Source organism: Procambarus clarkii, chromosome 16 (assembly GCF_040958095.1).
Source record: "Procambarus clarkii isolate CNS0578487 chromosome 16, FALCON_Pclarkii_2.0, whole genome shotgun sequence".
Classification (NCBI taxonomy): domain Eukaryota; kingdom Metazoa; phylum Arthropoda; class Malacostraca; order Decapoda; family Cambaridae; genus Procambarus; species Procambarus clarkii.
The window spans coordinates 24,705,014-24,722,097 of NC_091165.1; the positions used below are offsets into that span (position 1 = coordinate 24,705,014).

A 17,084-nucleotide genomic window follows, 5' to 3' on the forward strand; every position below is an offset into this window, starting at 1 on the left:
AAGGTAGAGTTGCAGCCTCCGATGAGGATGAGAACATAAAGAAGGAACTTTAGGAGGTCTATATTGGCCCCTTCGAAGCGAATTTATATCCACCCTAACTCACTCATATATCTAATTACTATTTGTTGCAACTCTCTGAAGCCTTCTTGTTGGCAATGCATTAGAAATCTGAGGATAACAAGACGCTATAATAAGACTGGTACTTACACAGTCGTAAATGGTGGATATTGAAAGTGCTCTGTATAGAAATGGATATTTATTAACATACTTTATTTTTAAAGCCATATGGGACGAACAGATACAAATATGCCCACGTATAAGATGGCTGACGCCTGCATCAGGAAGACGGGACTGGAGTGCTACACTGGTACTCCAGGAAGTCCAGTAGTGTGTCTTTGTCGTAAGTCCCATCAATGTCACAAGCTGAGTTAAGTCCCACTAGTCGAGCCCAATCAAGATCTGAACGCAAATAAAAATAGGTAAAGACACAAAGGTTATTATTACATTGTTACTATTAATAATGGTCATAAATGTTATAGTTAATAACAATCATTGAGACAAAAACACTGTTGGAACAAAAGTTTTATATCTTCCACATAATCTTTTGAATTTGAATTAATTCTTATAAACGAGGAGGTTTTCATGGTGGAGGGGAACGTCGAGGTGCTGGTGGTAGAGGTGATGGTTGTGGAATATGAGGAGTTGGTGGTTGAGTGAGGTGCTGGTGGTGGTAGAGGATAAGGTATTAATTAATCAGGTACTGTACCTGATAGTGACTGTGGGGAAGTAGGGTTTATTTATTTATGCCCCTGCCTACTTTAGTCTTTGTTAAACCTCTTGCAGTATAATTAATTCTCCTGCCGTTCAGATTTCTTGTCGTATCTGTCCTTAAGATTATGGATGGAGGCGGCTTCCACAACTTATTTTAGTGCATGCTACTTGTTCACCACCCATACAAGGTAAGAGCATTTCCTTCGTCTTATTTACGTTTCCAGGTTCCATCTATGTTCTCTTATCCTACTTTCTCTCAATTTAAATAGTTTTCTTTGTCCACCGTGGTTATTCTCAGTATCTTGTATGTTGTGATCATATCCCTTCAGTTTTTTCTTCTTGAGGGTTGTGATAGTTCCTTGACCTATCCTCGTAACTTAACCCTTATAGTTCTGACATTATTCTTGTTGTGAATCTTTAATTTTTTAAATTTTAGTTTTGTGTTTTATATATTCCAATATCGGTTTAACGTAGACTGTGTATATTGACTAAAAATAGTCCTTAAACTTTTTAAATGACACACTAATGATTTCCAGCTTCGCATATACTGCTGATCTTATCCTGTTGATGTGTGCCTCTGGTGATAGTTATGAAATTATATCCACGCAAGTTAGATGAAGATAGCCTCTTTAAATTGAGTCAAAGTAGGACAAGAGGAATTTGATGAAAGCTGGAATCGTAAATAAGTCGAAGAAATGTAAGGACATTCTCATATCCTATATGGATGGTCAACAAGTGTAGTGCACTGAAAGAAGAAATTGTAGAAGCCACCTCTGTACACAACTTTAGGGCAAGATTTGACAAAAAAATTGAACGTCAGGCGTGTTAAATTATAACTCAACAGGTACAAGAAAGCTACTAAGCAGGGAATAAAGTCTAGATCTTACTTCCCTGCAGTCACTGATAGGTAAGCATTAGGTAACTCCACCACCACCACAAAGAGGTGGTGGTGGTCGTAGATGAGGAGGGGGGCGGGGTGGTGGAGAATGAGGTGGCAGTTGGTACCTGTGAGGCTGACGAGCCATCTGAGGTCACAGCCACATGTTAGTGGGTTGTCTGACACGTCGATGCTTCCTGTTGTGTTCTTCAGCAGCTCTAAGAAAGGTTGCTCCGTCAACTCTACGAGGCTATTTTTGTTTAGCTTGATATTCACGTTTCCTGATATTCCTGTGAGAAATGATAGAAAGTGTGAAAACCTTCATAAACTTATAAATCTTAGTACAGTAGAAGTAAGGAAATTTGGAATTAATAGTCAGTAAATAAATCTTCATATCAGATGTAAAAAATATTGGGCATATATGTTAAATTCGTCATTGACAAATTTTTTTTATATCGACTAAAACACTTGATAGGTTGGTATATCCATTAAAGGATAAATTTGCTAGTCATCGTACAATATCTTCATAATTATAATAATATATTTTCATTGCACACTTTTGTTTTCTAATACCTGTTTTCTCACCAACAAACAGTTACTGATGTAAATTACTGATATAATCCATTTTCTGTTTTCTGTCCTACATTGTGGTTTATTGAGTATGAAACTGTTTCCCCTGTACGTGTGAGTTACTCTGGATCTTTTAATTAAAAATGAGGTCTGAATTAATATTTTATAATTTGTCTAGTATTTTAAAGGTCTCGATGAGATCAACCCTGTTGTGTGTATAGTGTTGTTAGTCTTGAGGCCCTCGACCATTCCTGTGTGAGAGTTAGTTGGCTTAGATCTGGGATGATTTTTTGTCGCTATGCATAGAATTTTTTTCCAGAACAGATATGTCCTTTGAAAGATGAACTCTGTATGTTTGGATACAGTAGTCCAGATGTGAGGGGGAGGGGAAGCGCACCAAAGATAAAGATACAGAACCAGTACAAAATTACAGATAAAGAACCATTTTATTTTTCTTAAAGTAAAAAATCGTTTGGTTATTCCTAACAGATATGGTAGGCCTTTTCATGCTATTCCTACTAGCTGAGCAATGATTAGTGGATCATAACTTCTAGGTCCTTTTCTTGTCACTCTACTGCATGGTCGTGGTGTAGTAGTTATGATGTGTTTTGCTAAGTTAATAATGTAAGGCATTAAATGTTTTGCAAGTTTCCCGACCATTTTGTGGAGTTAAAATAGTTCACTTTGCAAGGCTTCAGTACAGTTTTTGCTTCCCACTTTACCATAGATCTTAGTGTCATTTGCAAATCTGATGATTTAGTTTGGAATTTTCTAATTTACATCGTATATAAGGGTTGGGTCCAAGACGGAATCTTATGGTGTTCGACTCAACATTTCTGAGAGGGTGCCAATTCAATCCACGCCAGGCCCTTGCAAGTCAATGTAACCCTACCGGGGACCAGAGACTAAAATACGTCCACCTCCAAACAATCGGCTAAACTTAACATTTCTGTATGCTCATCTCATAGTGCACAATATGTCCACCTCTGAACAAAATGTTCAGAGGCGCAAGGAGTAGGAGATATTTGATCATCTTGACCAAGAAAAGGCCGCCAGAATGGTAGGAGAGGTAAAACAATCAGCAAGGTAAAGAAAGCATAGGCAATGAGACAACGAATAACTCAAATTAATGAATCACCGGGTCATGAGGCTGTTCACGTGTTAGTCAGCCAATCATCTTCAACAAAAGTTGAAGGCTGGTTAATTCAGCTGCTAAACCCATCATTAGTGAATAAAAAGCACTTTACCCATGACTTGCAAATTGATGACGTTTGACCATTCCTCGAGCAGTATTCGCTTACATCGTGTTCGAATTGCAATTCTGTAAATGCTTCACCCACGTAATTCAAATACAAATAATTGTCAACAGAACCTAAACACCTAACCTAACCTATGCCTAACTATACATAGAACTAATATATAATAATATTAATTCGTATGATAAGAAATCTATTTTTAATACATAATACGTTAAAATTGATGAATGCGTCTTGGGGATTGGCCTCCGCTTAACGAGCCTTCAGGCCGAGTTGCGTCAGAACACCACCTGGGTACCGGAGCCTCGAAAGAGGCTCAACATGGCGACGGCGTAGGGGGCACGCGCAGCGCCTCTCCGATTGAAAACCACGCTACCGCTGAGGATTCAAAGAAACCACCGATACATTGCACGCATTCGGATACTGGTGGTCTTCTGCATTCTCAGGAGGATGAAGGAGGCGATTTCCTGAAGAGCAAAGAGATTAGAAGCGAAGCGCCGCTAGTGTCTGAAGGTAAACAGAGACCATCCTGGCCCCTCGCGGCCCGAGTACCAACATCCATCGCTCAACCAAGGTAGGCTAAATTATCTTGTTTTGAAAACCTTCATTATTTCCTTTGATGGAAATGCATCTACAGATAAGAGTGTTTTTGATAATAGGACACAAAGCTTCATATACAATGAAATTCCTAAGATACCCCTTAAATTCCTAAGACCGAAGTGCACGATATAAAACTCAACAAGCCAAAGAACTTAATCGCAGTGGCCCACAACCACATCGAGGAACTATAGAGCTTTCTGGTATTACTGAAATCCGTGGATACAAAGTGCGATGCTACAAACCATTAGGCGACAGATTACGAAAATATATAACCAGATATGTTCTAGACATTAGTGGAGACATCAGAGCACAACTTCAAGCAGATGACATTCAAATGTACGGAGTTAACAGATTTATGCGTAAAGCAGACGTAGAAATGAGTGATAGTCACAGTCCTATACTTCCCTTTCTAGTCTACTTTTCACCTGATCAGGTTCATTAACTAGAAGTATACATACCACGTCCAGCTCAGTGCTTTAGATGTAAAGAATTTGACCATACCTCTAAAGGATGCGCAAAAAGACATTAAATGTGGAAATTAAATCTGAACAATGTCCTTAATACATAGCAGCTAAAATTACTATTAGGACTCCAACACCAACATGGAATACAGTATCGCACTGAAGCAACACTACTTAGTCCTTAACCAATCACCACTAATCACCTAGCAACTAAGTTTGCACATACCAAATGTCACTAACTATCCTACACCCCTAGACGACAATTCACAAAAATGCAATCTCATCCAAACTGGCATTGAAAATACAATAGAAAAGACACTGGACAGTTTCCTAACTAAATTCTTAACACAACAAATCAAACCCACCTCCGAGACTGATCCAACACGTACCCCATCCACATCTACAGAAAGTGCAATCCGACCAAATACAACTACCATTTGCATAAACAACACAATAGAACTGATACTGGAGAAACAACTAAATAAATACTTAGCAGACTTTACCCAAACCATCACCCTACAGCTTGCCACAAAATACAACCACCAGCTCAGGCAGATTCCCCCCCCCCCCCAAACCATTCTTAGATACTAAACACCGCTGCACTGCTGTAGTGCCAAGAAAAAACAGATGTAGTCGCCTTTTCTTGATTAAGGTGATCTAGTATTCCCTACTATATGATTGTATACTGTATGATTCCCTATTGTAAGAGTTGGCCAAGTTTTGGCCTCTACTCCTCTAGATTTACAATGACTCACAAGTGCCTGTCTTAGATTGAATTGGGTGGAGCAGTACAGGTAACTGCATAGCTCGAGCCATCATGGACCCATCAGTAAAAGGCGTTTTATGTTTTTTTCAGTAAGGTTAATTTCCATTTGGACGACCGTTCGCTCTCTTAGTTTTAACCATTGTTTTATCTATTCTAGTATTTTTCGTTTATTGCATGTGCTTGCAGTTTCTCTGGTAGTCTTTCACGTGGTACATAATCAGATCTTTAGAGAAGTTCACGTACACTACGTCTATTTTTTTTCTTGTATAAAACTTCAAAATTATATGAACTACGTCTACTGAAAGTCCTTGGTTCTCATTTTCAAAAATGTTAGCGGGTTAGTTAGGCGGGAATTTTTTGTTTACAAAACCGTGTTGTATTGGTTTAACAAGATTCTGCACTGTGAGATGAGTATACGGAAATGTAAAGTTTGGCTGATTGGTCTGCAGTTTTTTGCTAAACCTTTACTGCCTTTCTTGATGACAGGAAGGCCATTTCCACATTTCCATTCTAAGGGGGAACTTTTTCCAGAGATTGTCTTATTGTAAGTTTCAGTGGCAGAAACAATTCATCGGTCAGTTCCTTTACGATTTTGAATCATTCTATCCACACCTGGAGCTTTTGATTCCTCTGTATACAGAAATAGAACATTAATGGTTATAACTTCACTCTAAATTAGAATTAAACAACATTCACCCGGTATTAAGATCACTGACAACAATAGTGTACACAAAATTAAATATTCTTATACAGTGAAATATACCTTGGAATGCTGTTTCCTCGATAGTTTTTATGTTGTTCAAATGAAGGTCTAGAAGCGTGAGGCTAGAACTGAAGGCCATGGAAGACGCTGTCAGGGTGTTTATGTTGGCGCCGGTTAATGTTAAGTTTTTCAGTGATTTGAGTGACCTGCAAATTTTACAAGATTTTTTTTTATATGATTCAGATGTCCACGGACAAACCATGTTTAGTCGTTGCTGTCAAGAATTCGCATATTTCTGACAAAAGACTATTTCGAAATTATAAATTACTGTGCACACGAGACAACCCGTTCTCGCACTTTCTTATAGTCAATATTGACTTATTAAATACGTGCATATGTGACATACTAAACATACTAGTTTACCTTGAAAAGCTTCATAGAAAACACCGACCTTACCTAACCTTCTTAGTATGTTAAGATAAGCAACTTATTGCTTCGTAATTACAATTATTACTTAACCTATATCTATAATAGGATAACCTATATCTATAATAGGATAACCTATATCTATAATAGGATAAGTAATAATTGTAATTACGAAGCATTAAGATGCTTATCTTAACATACTAAGAAGGTTAGGTAAGGTCGGTGTTTTCTATGAAGCTTTTCAAGGTAAACTAGTATGTTTAGTATGTCACATATGCACGTATTTTATAAGTCAATATTGACTGCACGAAAGTGCGAGAACGGGTTGCACGAGATATACCATTGCCATTTCACAAATAGATTTCAATAAATGCTGTATATTAAATATTTATTTAGCAGATAAGGGTCACATATTTTCAAGAAACTGGCTTTAAATAATGAACTTATGCAACCTGAGAAAGAGTTAAATTTTGCCATTGAAATAGAATTTTGAAGATCATAAATTCTCCAGTAGAACAACAAAATGTTTGAGTCAAAATCAGTCCTGAGGACACTTATGAATGATTTTCCCTGGTAACTAATGATGAATACCCTGATGAATGCTCTTTATTGGTGTGTAATGCTGAAATTTGTGATGAATAATCTTAACTGGTGAATAGTGCAGAAAATTATATTGATCTTCACTGGTGAATAATGCTGAAAAATGTATTGACCTTTACTGGGAAATAATTCTGAAAATTGTACTTATCTTTACTGGTAAATAAAGCTCATAACTATAATGAATAATCTGCAATGGTGTGTAGCGGTAGCAGTGATGATCAAGTCCAACACCGAGCTTTTACTCACGAGAAGGTGTCTTTCTGAATTGTGTCTAATTTGGTGTCTTCCATTATGATTGTTTCGAGGGCTGTAGCAGCGGTGAACGTTTCCGGTGGCAGCTCCGTCAACTCGTACACATTAAGGATGGCAGTTGTGAGTGTGGCGGACGTCAGGGTGGGTACGTTATTATACGGGCCAGCCTGATTATGGATAGAAAGACGAATATTATATTTCAATGTCTACCATTTTAAATCGCGGGTGACGGGAGAGGGGGGAGAATATTTGAGGAGGCTATGTCCTTTGAATATTTTGCTGTTTATTTTAAAATATGAGTGAAAAGTATGTATTAGGTCGTATTTTTAAATTATTAAGAGATGAATGTATGATATTTACCATAATTTTGGTAGTTTTGTGATATTCGTTTTATCTAAACAATAATCATATCTGTAGAATTTGGATGTGAACAGATAAACAAAATTGTTTATCAGTTTACAGTTATTATTTTCGTAATGTATACCCGTGTAAATGTTGCGTGAACCGAACTTTTATTTGCGCGAAAGGTACTACAGTACTTACAATGTAAATAGTAGTTAGAATCTTGAACTGCTGAAGGTCATCATTAATAGTCAACGATAATGTCTCGCCACCTATTTGGGTGAGGAAGAAGCTCTGAAGGGTACTGTAGGAGGAACTCAGTGCCTTGGAGTCCACTGTCTCCAGTTGGTTGTTGATCAACATTATTACCCTGTTGAATATGACATGTAGTTGCTGGGTATTTTCCACAAGTACATGATGGTAGATAATAAGATGACGGTCACAGACGAATATACACACACACATACACTTTGAGTTGACATAGATGGAAACTGGGGACAAATTAGTCACAGGGATGTCAAAAAGAATAGGAGTCGCAAAAAGGCGTTAGTCGCAAATAAGTGGAGTGGATAAAATAAAGAAATTGCTGAGTCTAATCACAATACACAGTTTTGAATGTAAATAAGATAAGAAAGGCAAGTGAATAGTCATTGCATCAAACAACACATGACAGTAGATCTTAACTATTAATTGTTACCAATTCATCTATAATCAAAATATTAAAACGGTACCAAAATACATTAGGCTGTCACAATACAGATGCCCTACACATACAAAACACATTTCCTATTATAAACCATCAGATGGCCAGGCAGGCTCGTACACTGAAATTCTTCTCAAAATGTCTTCTCAACGATCTAATTTAGCCATATAAGTCCCAATATCTGGCAAGAGGAGTGTGTTTTACCATTGGGGCGATAAGACACTCTTCCTGCCACTATATGGCGTTCACACAGTTGTCATTGCTGTCATTACACATGCTCCTGAGTTTTCTACTGGGGGTTGGATATGACCACTGCCATTATATCTTGTTATCTATAGTTAGTATACCTATTATATAGTATTGTGTATCTATATTTGTTATATGTATTTTCTCAGAAACTCCACAGTAACTGTCGTAAGTGCCACTCTGTCCACTTCATTATATTTCTTTCCTGACTATCTGGTAGTTGGGAGGGATTGAAGTATGAGTTGGTCTACCCTGTGAATCATTCCAGTTCAAACCATTGGAGGATTAGGTGAAATAGGCTGCTGAGGTTGGGACAAGCGTGTTGCTGTAGGGAAAGGAAGATTTTTATTGAAAGAGACCTGCTTGCATTCTCAGATTTTCATCTCTTGCTTTGTCTTTTTTTTCTCCATACTCTAGGAGTTATCTTCAAGATCTCTTTCTTTCTTAATCTCTCTCTTCCTTTAACATGTCCTTATTTATATATACTTCTTTGTATTTGTGTGGCCTCCAACTTATCATTTTGGGCTCGACCAATATGAATGTTATCATTGCGCTAGTCTGAGACACTACCTGAACTGGGTGTGCATATCCTTTCTGATACTATAATGATTTTCTATTTCAGGGTAAGCATTATTTACCCAGAGTCCCTTCAAGATCTTGTTTTCTTCTTCTTCCTATAATGCCTCTCATACCTAAGAACATACGTTCCTTCGCCTCTTTCAGTATTTAAATAATAATAGATATATGCCTCTTCATATTATATAATTATAATTGTATCTGATCTAATGCATAGTACAGCCTGCTTAATCTTAGCAGCTTCAAACACAACTGAATTGATTACCCTCCCTACCTCTAGTTCTAAAGCTTCTCCCTTCATCAGCTGTCAGGAGCGCCTGATAGCTGAGTGGACAGCGCTTCGGATTCGTAGTCCTGAGGTTCCGAGTTGTTTATTTCACCCTGATGCCCCTGTTACCTAGCAGTAAATAGGTACCTTGGAGTTAGACAGCTGATACAGGCTGCTTTCTGGGGGTGTGAAACAAAAAGGAGGCCTGGTCGAGGACCGGGCCGCGGGGAAGCTAAGCCCCGAAATCATCTCAAGATAACCTTCATGGGCTTGCCAGTTTCTCCGCCTAGCCACTTGGGGTGGACGGTAGAGCGACGGTCTCGGTTCCTGCAGGTTGGCGTTCAGTCCCCGACCGTGCAAGTGGTTGGGCACCATTCCTTCCCCTCCGTCCCATCCCAAATCCTTATCCTGACCCCTTCCCAGTGCTATAAAATCGTAATGGCTTGGCGCTTTCCCCTGATAAATAAAAAAAAATAATTGCCAGTTTCTCCGCCTGCCTTCACTCACATTTGCTTCCTCTTCCCTTATCTGTTATTTTCCAATTGTTTTCTGAATTTTCTGATTTCTCACCGCTATATGCTTGTCCATCTGCCCTACTGTTGTGTTTTCCTTTCTTGGATCTCCACAATAACATACCTTAATTGCCCCAGGAGCCTCTCAATTACCTCAGAGCTGCGACTTCTCTCCTTCCTCACATCATCTCAGTTTTTAGAGTTCAATTTGTAGATGTACTCTCCGAGCCCAATAATAGTTTTTTTTTTAAGTTTGTTTCGTTCCTTTTCTTTATATTACATCGCAGAGGTGTGAAACACAGCTCAACTAAAACTCAGAATAGTTGAAGCTGATTCTGACAAAAAATGAACCAAATTTTTGAAGCAGCTATACTGTATAAGATGCAATCCACAATAGCGTTTGTTATTGCACTTCATTCACTTGGATCATCGGATACCAGTTAGTTACTTCTGAGATGCTTGTTTATTGCGAGCACCCGTGGTCTGGTTGGTAGGACAACCATCTCGTACATTTGAGGCCCGAGTTCGAATCTCTAATAATCCAACTTATACTGTATAGCGGAAAACACCACGTGATGGATAATGTGACAAAGGACAACACCACAACAGTAATTTAAATATTAGTTGGTGTATTCTATATGTAAATGCACGTGTGTGTATAATATGCCTTAAAGATGTACAGTTGTAGAGAAGGAATTTTGTAAAGATGGTTCGATCCTCGCTTGTCTACTCATGGAAAACAATCTGAATGTGAATCAATATGCCAAGCATCTGACAATTAATCAAACAACCAAGTATCAACAAAAGCAGTCTTACAGGTTCAACTGGACTTACTCGAAACTGATGGTATGAAACACATTTTCTTTGAGCTTAGATATATTGGAGTTTGTGAGGGTGAGCATAGTGAACGCTCTGACGGGGAAAGCAGAGGAGAAGATTTGATCAAGCTGATCTTCGTCCGTCAGCCCATCGCAAGTTAGGTCGAGGCTGAAGGTGGTACCATTGTAGGTACACTTACAAGGATCGATGTCACCATCATTTGGACAAGGGAAAGCTCTCCCTTTCTCGCCTGTGGGGAAATATACAGACTAGGTTGTTATTGATATTATTACGTCACGTATATTAATATTATTTAGATTTTTGTATTATTATTACTAATTCACATATTAAATATATTTTTATGTGGTTGTGATGATAAACGAGTTACAAGAGCAGCCCGTCCTCTTACAAATTATGTCGCTTTTCGCTCGTATGTATTACGGCCAGAAATCGCCGTATTGAAATTTAAAAAAAAAAAAAATTAATTTTCCAAATGAAATGGACCCAAAGCAGCAAGTTCTCCTAAGGTTTCAAAACGTCATGGAAACCGTTAAAGTGTCCTCTCCTAACCTAACCGACTAAGCCAGAGGACCCAATACAGAAAACGGGACAGTATGTCACTTTTGCGAGCCGCTTTCATTTTCTAGTAGGGCGATTTTTAGCCTTAGTGCGCATACGAGCGAAAAGCGACGTAATTAGAGGACGGGTCCCTAAACCTCATTACATGTCATCTTATACTGATGAGAGGGCTGGGAGTAGCTGTTGATGAGAGTATTAGGAAATTTACGGCACAGGAAAAACGAAAACAATCACAGATCACGAGATCAAGATCAGGATCACGATCGCCCTCAGCGATCGTGAGGGCAATCGTGCCCTCAGCGATCGAGGGTGGGCGGCGCGGCGAGAGGTGTGAGCGGCACGTCGAGAGCAGACGTGCCGCTCTGGTAGCGATCGCTGCCTGCCCATCACCACTGCGACCCGTTGAGGGAATGGCTACAACGCGTCACAAACGCTCCAAAGTCAGGAATACCCCCATGGGCGACCACTCATTCTCCAAGACCGACCTCCTGAAGCTCCTCAAAGACGTCGCGGGCGTTACACCTATTGACATTGGTCATGATGGAGAAAGTGCTCTATTGTGCTCTACCTCTCAAGCGAGGAAGACCTAAAAAAAACTGCTGAAGTACGACTGAGCTTCGCCAAGCACACCTCCCTCTCAACTTCCCACGCCAGTACCTTGCTGCGCGAACTGCCTTTGTCAGCGAGATCGGCCATTGGATCGCGGATCGAAATATAGTAGATATTCTAGAAAACGTCGACGTAGAAAACGAGCACATGCTAGTATTCGAATGCGACTTCTGCGGCAGGCGCACTGACAGCAAGAAACCAACCTTGAAGCTAATCCTCACCACCTTAGCCGCGGCTACGCAGGCTACCACGCATGGTTACTGCTTTGGCATCCAGATTCTACCATACCGAGTGAATATGTAGTTCTTCTACAAGATAAACCAGTGCTTTAGATGCTACAAGTATTCCCATCCCACCAACCCGTCCAGAAGGGTTGGTTGGATCCTCGCCTTTGCGCCGAGGACCACCACTACTCCATCTGCAAGTCAGAAAACCTCTGATGCCTACTCTGCACGCGATCACCCTGCAGTCTCTCACCGCTGCCCAGACAAGAAATCAAGATCCAAGAACTTATTTACTGCTAGATGGACGGAGGTATCAGGTGAGAGTATTACTGTTGAGAATATTACTATTCATGCCCGTGCCACCTCTTGGGTGGCTTAATCTTCATCAATCAGTCAGGTGAAAATAAACGTGATCATCCATATCTGTCCCATCAAGAAGTCGAACCCGGGATCCTCGATTGCGAGTTGAAAATTTAAACTATATACTGCAGGACCATTTGGAAGAATTCATTAATAATATCGTGTCCAGATACAAATTTTGCCGACGGAGGATTTACATTAAATCAGTGAAAGGTAATAAATTAAAATGTACAATAAATATTGAAGGTGTGCGTGAGCCAGGGCGGTGTATACCAGTACCAGAGCTGGTATCATGGCTGTAGCCTAGTTACTATGGCAGGTAGGAGGCTCATCTGTAGTCTAATGAAAAAGAACTAAGAACATTGTACAGTAACACCAGGTTCAGAGTATATTGACGTTATTACAAGCTACACAAACTCCATTATAGTGTCTACTGAATTTACTATTTCTCTAGCAGCCTCGACGGAGACAGGAAGTCGGCGGCTTGCCAAATTCTCCCCGTTTTCCTAATAAGATCTCATAGTACAATTGGCTTCGTTCTTGACTCGCACTTAGGGATCCCGAATTTGATTCCTGGACGGGACAGAAACGATTGAGCACGTTTCCTTTCACTTAATGTCTTTGCTCCCCTAGCGGCAAAAAGGTATTTGATAGGTAACTGTTGTTACCTAACTACTGATGGGGGGGGGGGGGACCTCAATACACTACAACATAAATTATATATATATATATATATATATATATATATATATATATATATATATATATATGTATATATATATTAGTATATTTTGGTAGCAGTCTTTCCTGTAGACATATATTATTAAATATGACCGAAAAAGTAAGATTAATAATTCTAACACGAATTTTCTCAATCTTTCGTACATTACGCTTCACTGTTGGAGGTAAATCAAAAATCACTTCTCCAAAATTCATTTTTATTTCTAGTCTGACGCGACACGGGCGCGTTTCGTAAAACTTATTACATTTTCAAAGACTTCACAAATACACAACTGATTAGAACTGTTTGCAAACTTCTACATGGGTACCATCGAGCAAAAAGTCTTAGTCGACATGAATTTGAAACCGGCCATATACTGCAGGTATGTTGACGACATTTTTACACAGGTACCTGATGTCAGACATCTGCAGGAGCTGAAGGAGGCATTTGAGCAGAGTTCCATGCTGCGTTTTACTTACGAGACGGAAAAGGATGGGAAGCTGCCTTTTCTAGATGTAACAGTCATGGAAAAGGGCGGAGGTTTCCACACTGCAGTCTACACTAAGGAAACAAACATAGGAATGTGCCTAAATGCCAACAGCGACTGCCCCGACAGGTACAAGAGGAGTGTTGTTAACGCATACGTCGACCGTGCTCTCAGCCACAGCTCAGAATGGAAGCAAGTCGACGAAGAACTCTGTAGGGTAAGGCAGGTCCTAGTCAATAACGGCTTCTCCAATGGTTTCATCGAAGACATCATAAGAAGGAAAGTGAAAAGCCATGCAACCTCTGAAGAGACAACTAACACAACACCTATACCCCCTATTAGACTATTTTACATAAACTTCTTTCCCACAGCTCATAAAACGGAGGAAAGGGTCCTGAAAGATATTGTTAATAGAAACGTTATCCCTACAGACAAAAATCAGAGGATACAACTGACGATTTACTATAAAACCAGAAAAACGGCCAGCCTACTCATGAGAAACTCTCCAGACACAAAACAGAACGCTTTAAAAGAGACTAACGTCGTCTATGCCTTCAAATGCCCACTTGGGGACTGTAAGCTCCAAAAAACCCAGTATATAGGCAAGACAACAACATCTCTTTCTAGGCGTTTAACGATGCATAAGCAACAGGGCTCCATTAAGGAACATATAATCTCTTCCCATAACCAAACCATCGCCAGAGAAATCCTAGTAAACAACACAGAAATCATCGATAGATACAGCGATAGCAGGCGGCTTGACGTTTGCGAGGCACTACACATCAAGAAGTCAACACCAGCAATCAACAGCCAATTATTGCACAACTATATTCTACCCACCTCAAGACTCCGCTCCAATATAGAAGCATCAAGAAATATGGACCAATAGGCTTTCTACAAACACTTCTATTCAATACCCATTGTTTCTGTTCTGTCTTGTGTTGATACTTTTAATACCCTATTAATATCCCCTCCTGTTCTGTCTTGTGTTAATGCCACATCACCCTTCCCACCTCACTCAAATGTAGATATAATATCAGAGAGACGTAAGTTCTAATCAGTTGTGTATTTGTGAAGTCTTTGAAAATGTAATAAGTTTTACGAAACGCGCCCGTGTCGCGTCAGACTAGAAATAAAAATGAATTTTGGAGAAGTGATTTTTGATTTACCTCCAACAGTGAAGCGTAATGTACGAAAGATTGAGAAAATTCGTGTTAGAATTATTAATCTTACTTTTTCGGTCATATTTAATAATATATATATATATATATATATATATAAATAGGCTTCCTGTCCCCCATAAAATGAATTAATTATTAAACGATTATCAACTTGGCATTTCTCTACTTCGAGATATATTTAAACAAATCTTAATTATTATAATAATGGTAAATTCGAGGAGGGGAGGTTTTATGCATGCCTAGCTAAAAAGGCGGTAAACTCTGCCTTTTTCACAGAGGATAGGAAAGTTAGGTCTTACCATTGTAGTCCGGATAGGCTGCGACCAAGACAGCCACCATCGCCACGCACGCCAGTCCTCTCCTCACACCTGCAACAATCATTAGAAGCTGTTACACTCTCTATTTTTGTAACTGTACTACGAACTAAATAATTTCTTTGAGCTGCTTCGAAAATCACCGAGAATGAGCAGACATTAATAATGGTAAAACATATGCAAAAAGAAATCATTAAATTTATTAATGTGATAATTCTCGCATTATATAATGTGATAATTCTCGTAATGAGAAAATCAGTAGGAGCCATGAGAAGGATTCGAACCTATTGAAACGACACATTTCCCATTACGGGCCGGTATTTGTTTTCAGCTCATCCTCATACAAAGGTCGTGTTTCTTGTTTTTCGGGCAAACAGTCAGCCATTTTTTCTAACATTAATTTGTGTTATAAGTTTCTCACTGGGGTACAATAAGCACGATATCCAAGAGCAACGTTGATTATACTGGGTGGAGTATATTCCTGCACACGTTTTATTAATACGTCCAACCTAGGACACTGTATGTCGGCAGGTGATCACAATGGTAGTGAGACACGTGAACAATACTGACGATGACTCCTGACATGCACTGCGTCCTTAGTGGTGGTACTGTGTATATCAGGGAAGTCATTCGTCATCAGAGTGGGTTGCTGACACTGCCTTCACATGATCCAATATTGAGGAAGGCTCACCTCAGGGCACACAATGCCCTTCAAACCACATGAAGATCACTTCTGCCGCAGCCATACTTACCCACCGCTAGTGTGGCCTTCACTCGTCCATTGCACACTTTTTGATGAACTGCTGCTGCATTATTATCTGGGCGGATACGAACAATTTTCGTCTCAGTTGGGTGATGGTACTCTGAAATGAGCACTTAACTTTCTCATATAAGAGGTATACGGGCTCGCTTGGAATAGGCTAGGTTCGTAACCCATCATGCAAATAATGTTCGAATAATGTTTAATCGACGTTAATTGCGTTTAATTAACTTTATTAACGTTGATTCGTTGCTAATAGCACACTGGTGCTACATAGCCTTCCCGGCTTGGAGCCTTCTTTTGATAATTACTTATTCATTGTTATGACAACGTCGTTTACTTAGATTTGCCGGTGGGATGGTAATGGACATGCCGGTCAGTAATTATAAACGACTTAATTGGACGCATTTTCAACCACTGAAGAATGGCTTACCTGAAGACAAATTGATCATTTCAACGTGTTGGTGAGGCAGTGTTTACGTGGAACGCGACTGTCTGCTTGTTTATATCTGAGTGTCGGTAAATGCCACAGTTCACAAGACAGCAGCAGTCAGCCGACCCCACGTCACTGGGATTCACTCACACCTTTCTCCCATGACTTCTAAGTTGATCTCACTCTTGCATACCGACCTTCCAAGCTTATCTCGCTTACCGTATTTCCAAGTTGGGCTCACTCTTGGATACCGTACTTCCAAGCTTATCTCGCTTACCATACTTCAACGTTGGGCTCACTCTTGCATACCGTACGTCTGCATACGGTATACCATACATACCATACTGTGAGCCGTCTGCTTATGATACTTTTTTTTTGAACCAAATGACCGGCTCAGGTAGGATATTGAAAATACCCTACCTCAGGTAGGATATTTACCTCAACAAGATTAATGCAACGGATTTTATATAAAAATATTACATAGGAACATAATATTGGATCTTAACTAGGCTGTTTGTTAATATATAACTTGTGGTAATGGCAAGCTATCGAAAGCCTCTGAACCCATTATGTTAAACTCTGCAACAAGCTCATCATGCCTTAACTTCCTTACCTAAACTAATTTTGGTGTTCAGTTCTTGAACCTATCCATGTGCCCCTCTGCAACT

General features: G+C 39.5%; 1 protein-coding gene across 1 annotated transcript; it reads right to left on the bottom strand.

Moving 5' to 3' along the window:
- Positions 1 to 241: 241 nt before the first annotated feature.
- LOC123760038 (oplophorus-luciferin 2-monooxygenase non-catalytic subunit) lies at positions 242 to 16,504 on the bottom strand. The gene is made up of 8 exons (XM_045745419.2): positions 16,417 to 16,504; positions 15,209 to 15,277; positions 10,764 to 10,998; positions 7,826 to 7,994; positions 7,277 to 7,449; positions 6,065 to 6,210; positions 1,777 to 1,938; positions 242 to 459 (listed from the first exon to the last, which is right to left on the bottom strand). The coding sequence occupies exons 1-8, from the start codon at positions 16,433 to 16,435 to the stop codon at positions 338 to 340; spliced, it is 1,095 nt and encodes a 364-aa protein (XP_045601375.2). The 5' UTR covers positions 16,436 to 16,504; the 3' UTR covers positions 242 to 337.
- Between the last annotated feature and the right edge of the window lie 580 nt (positions 16,505 to 17,084).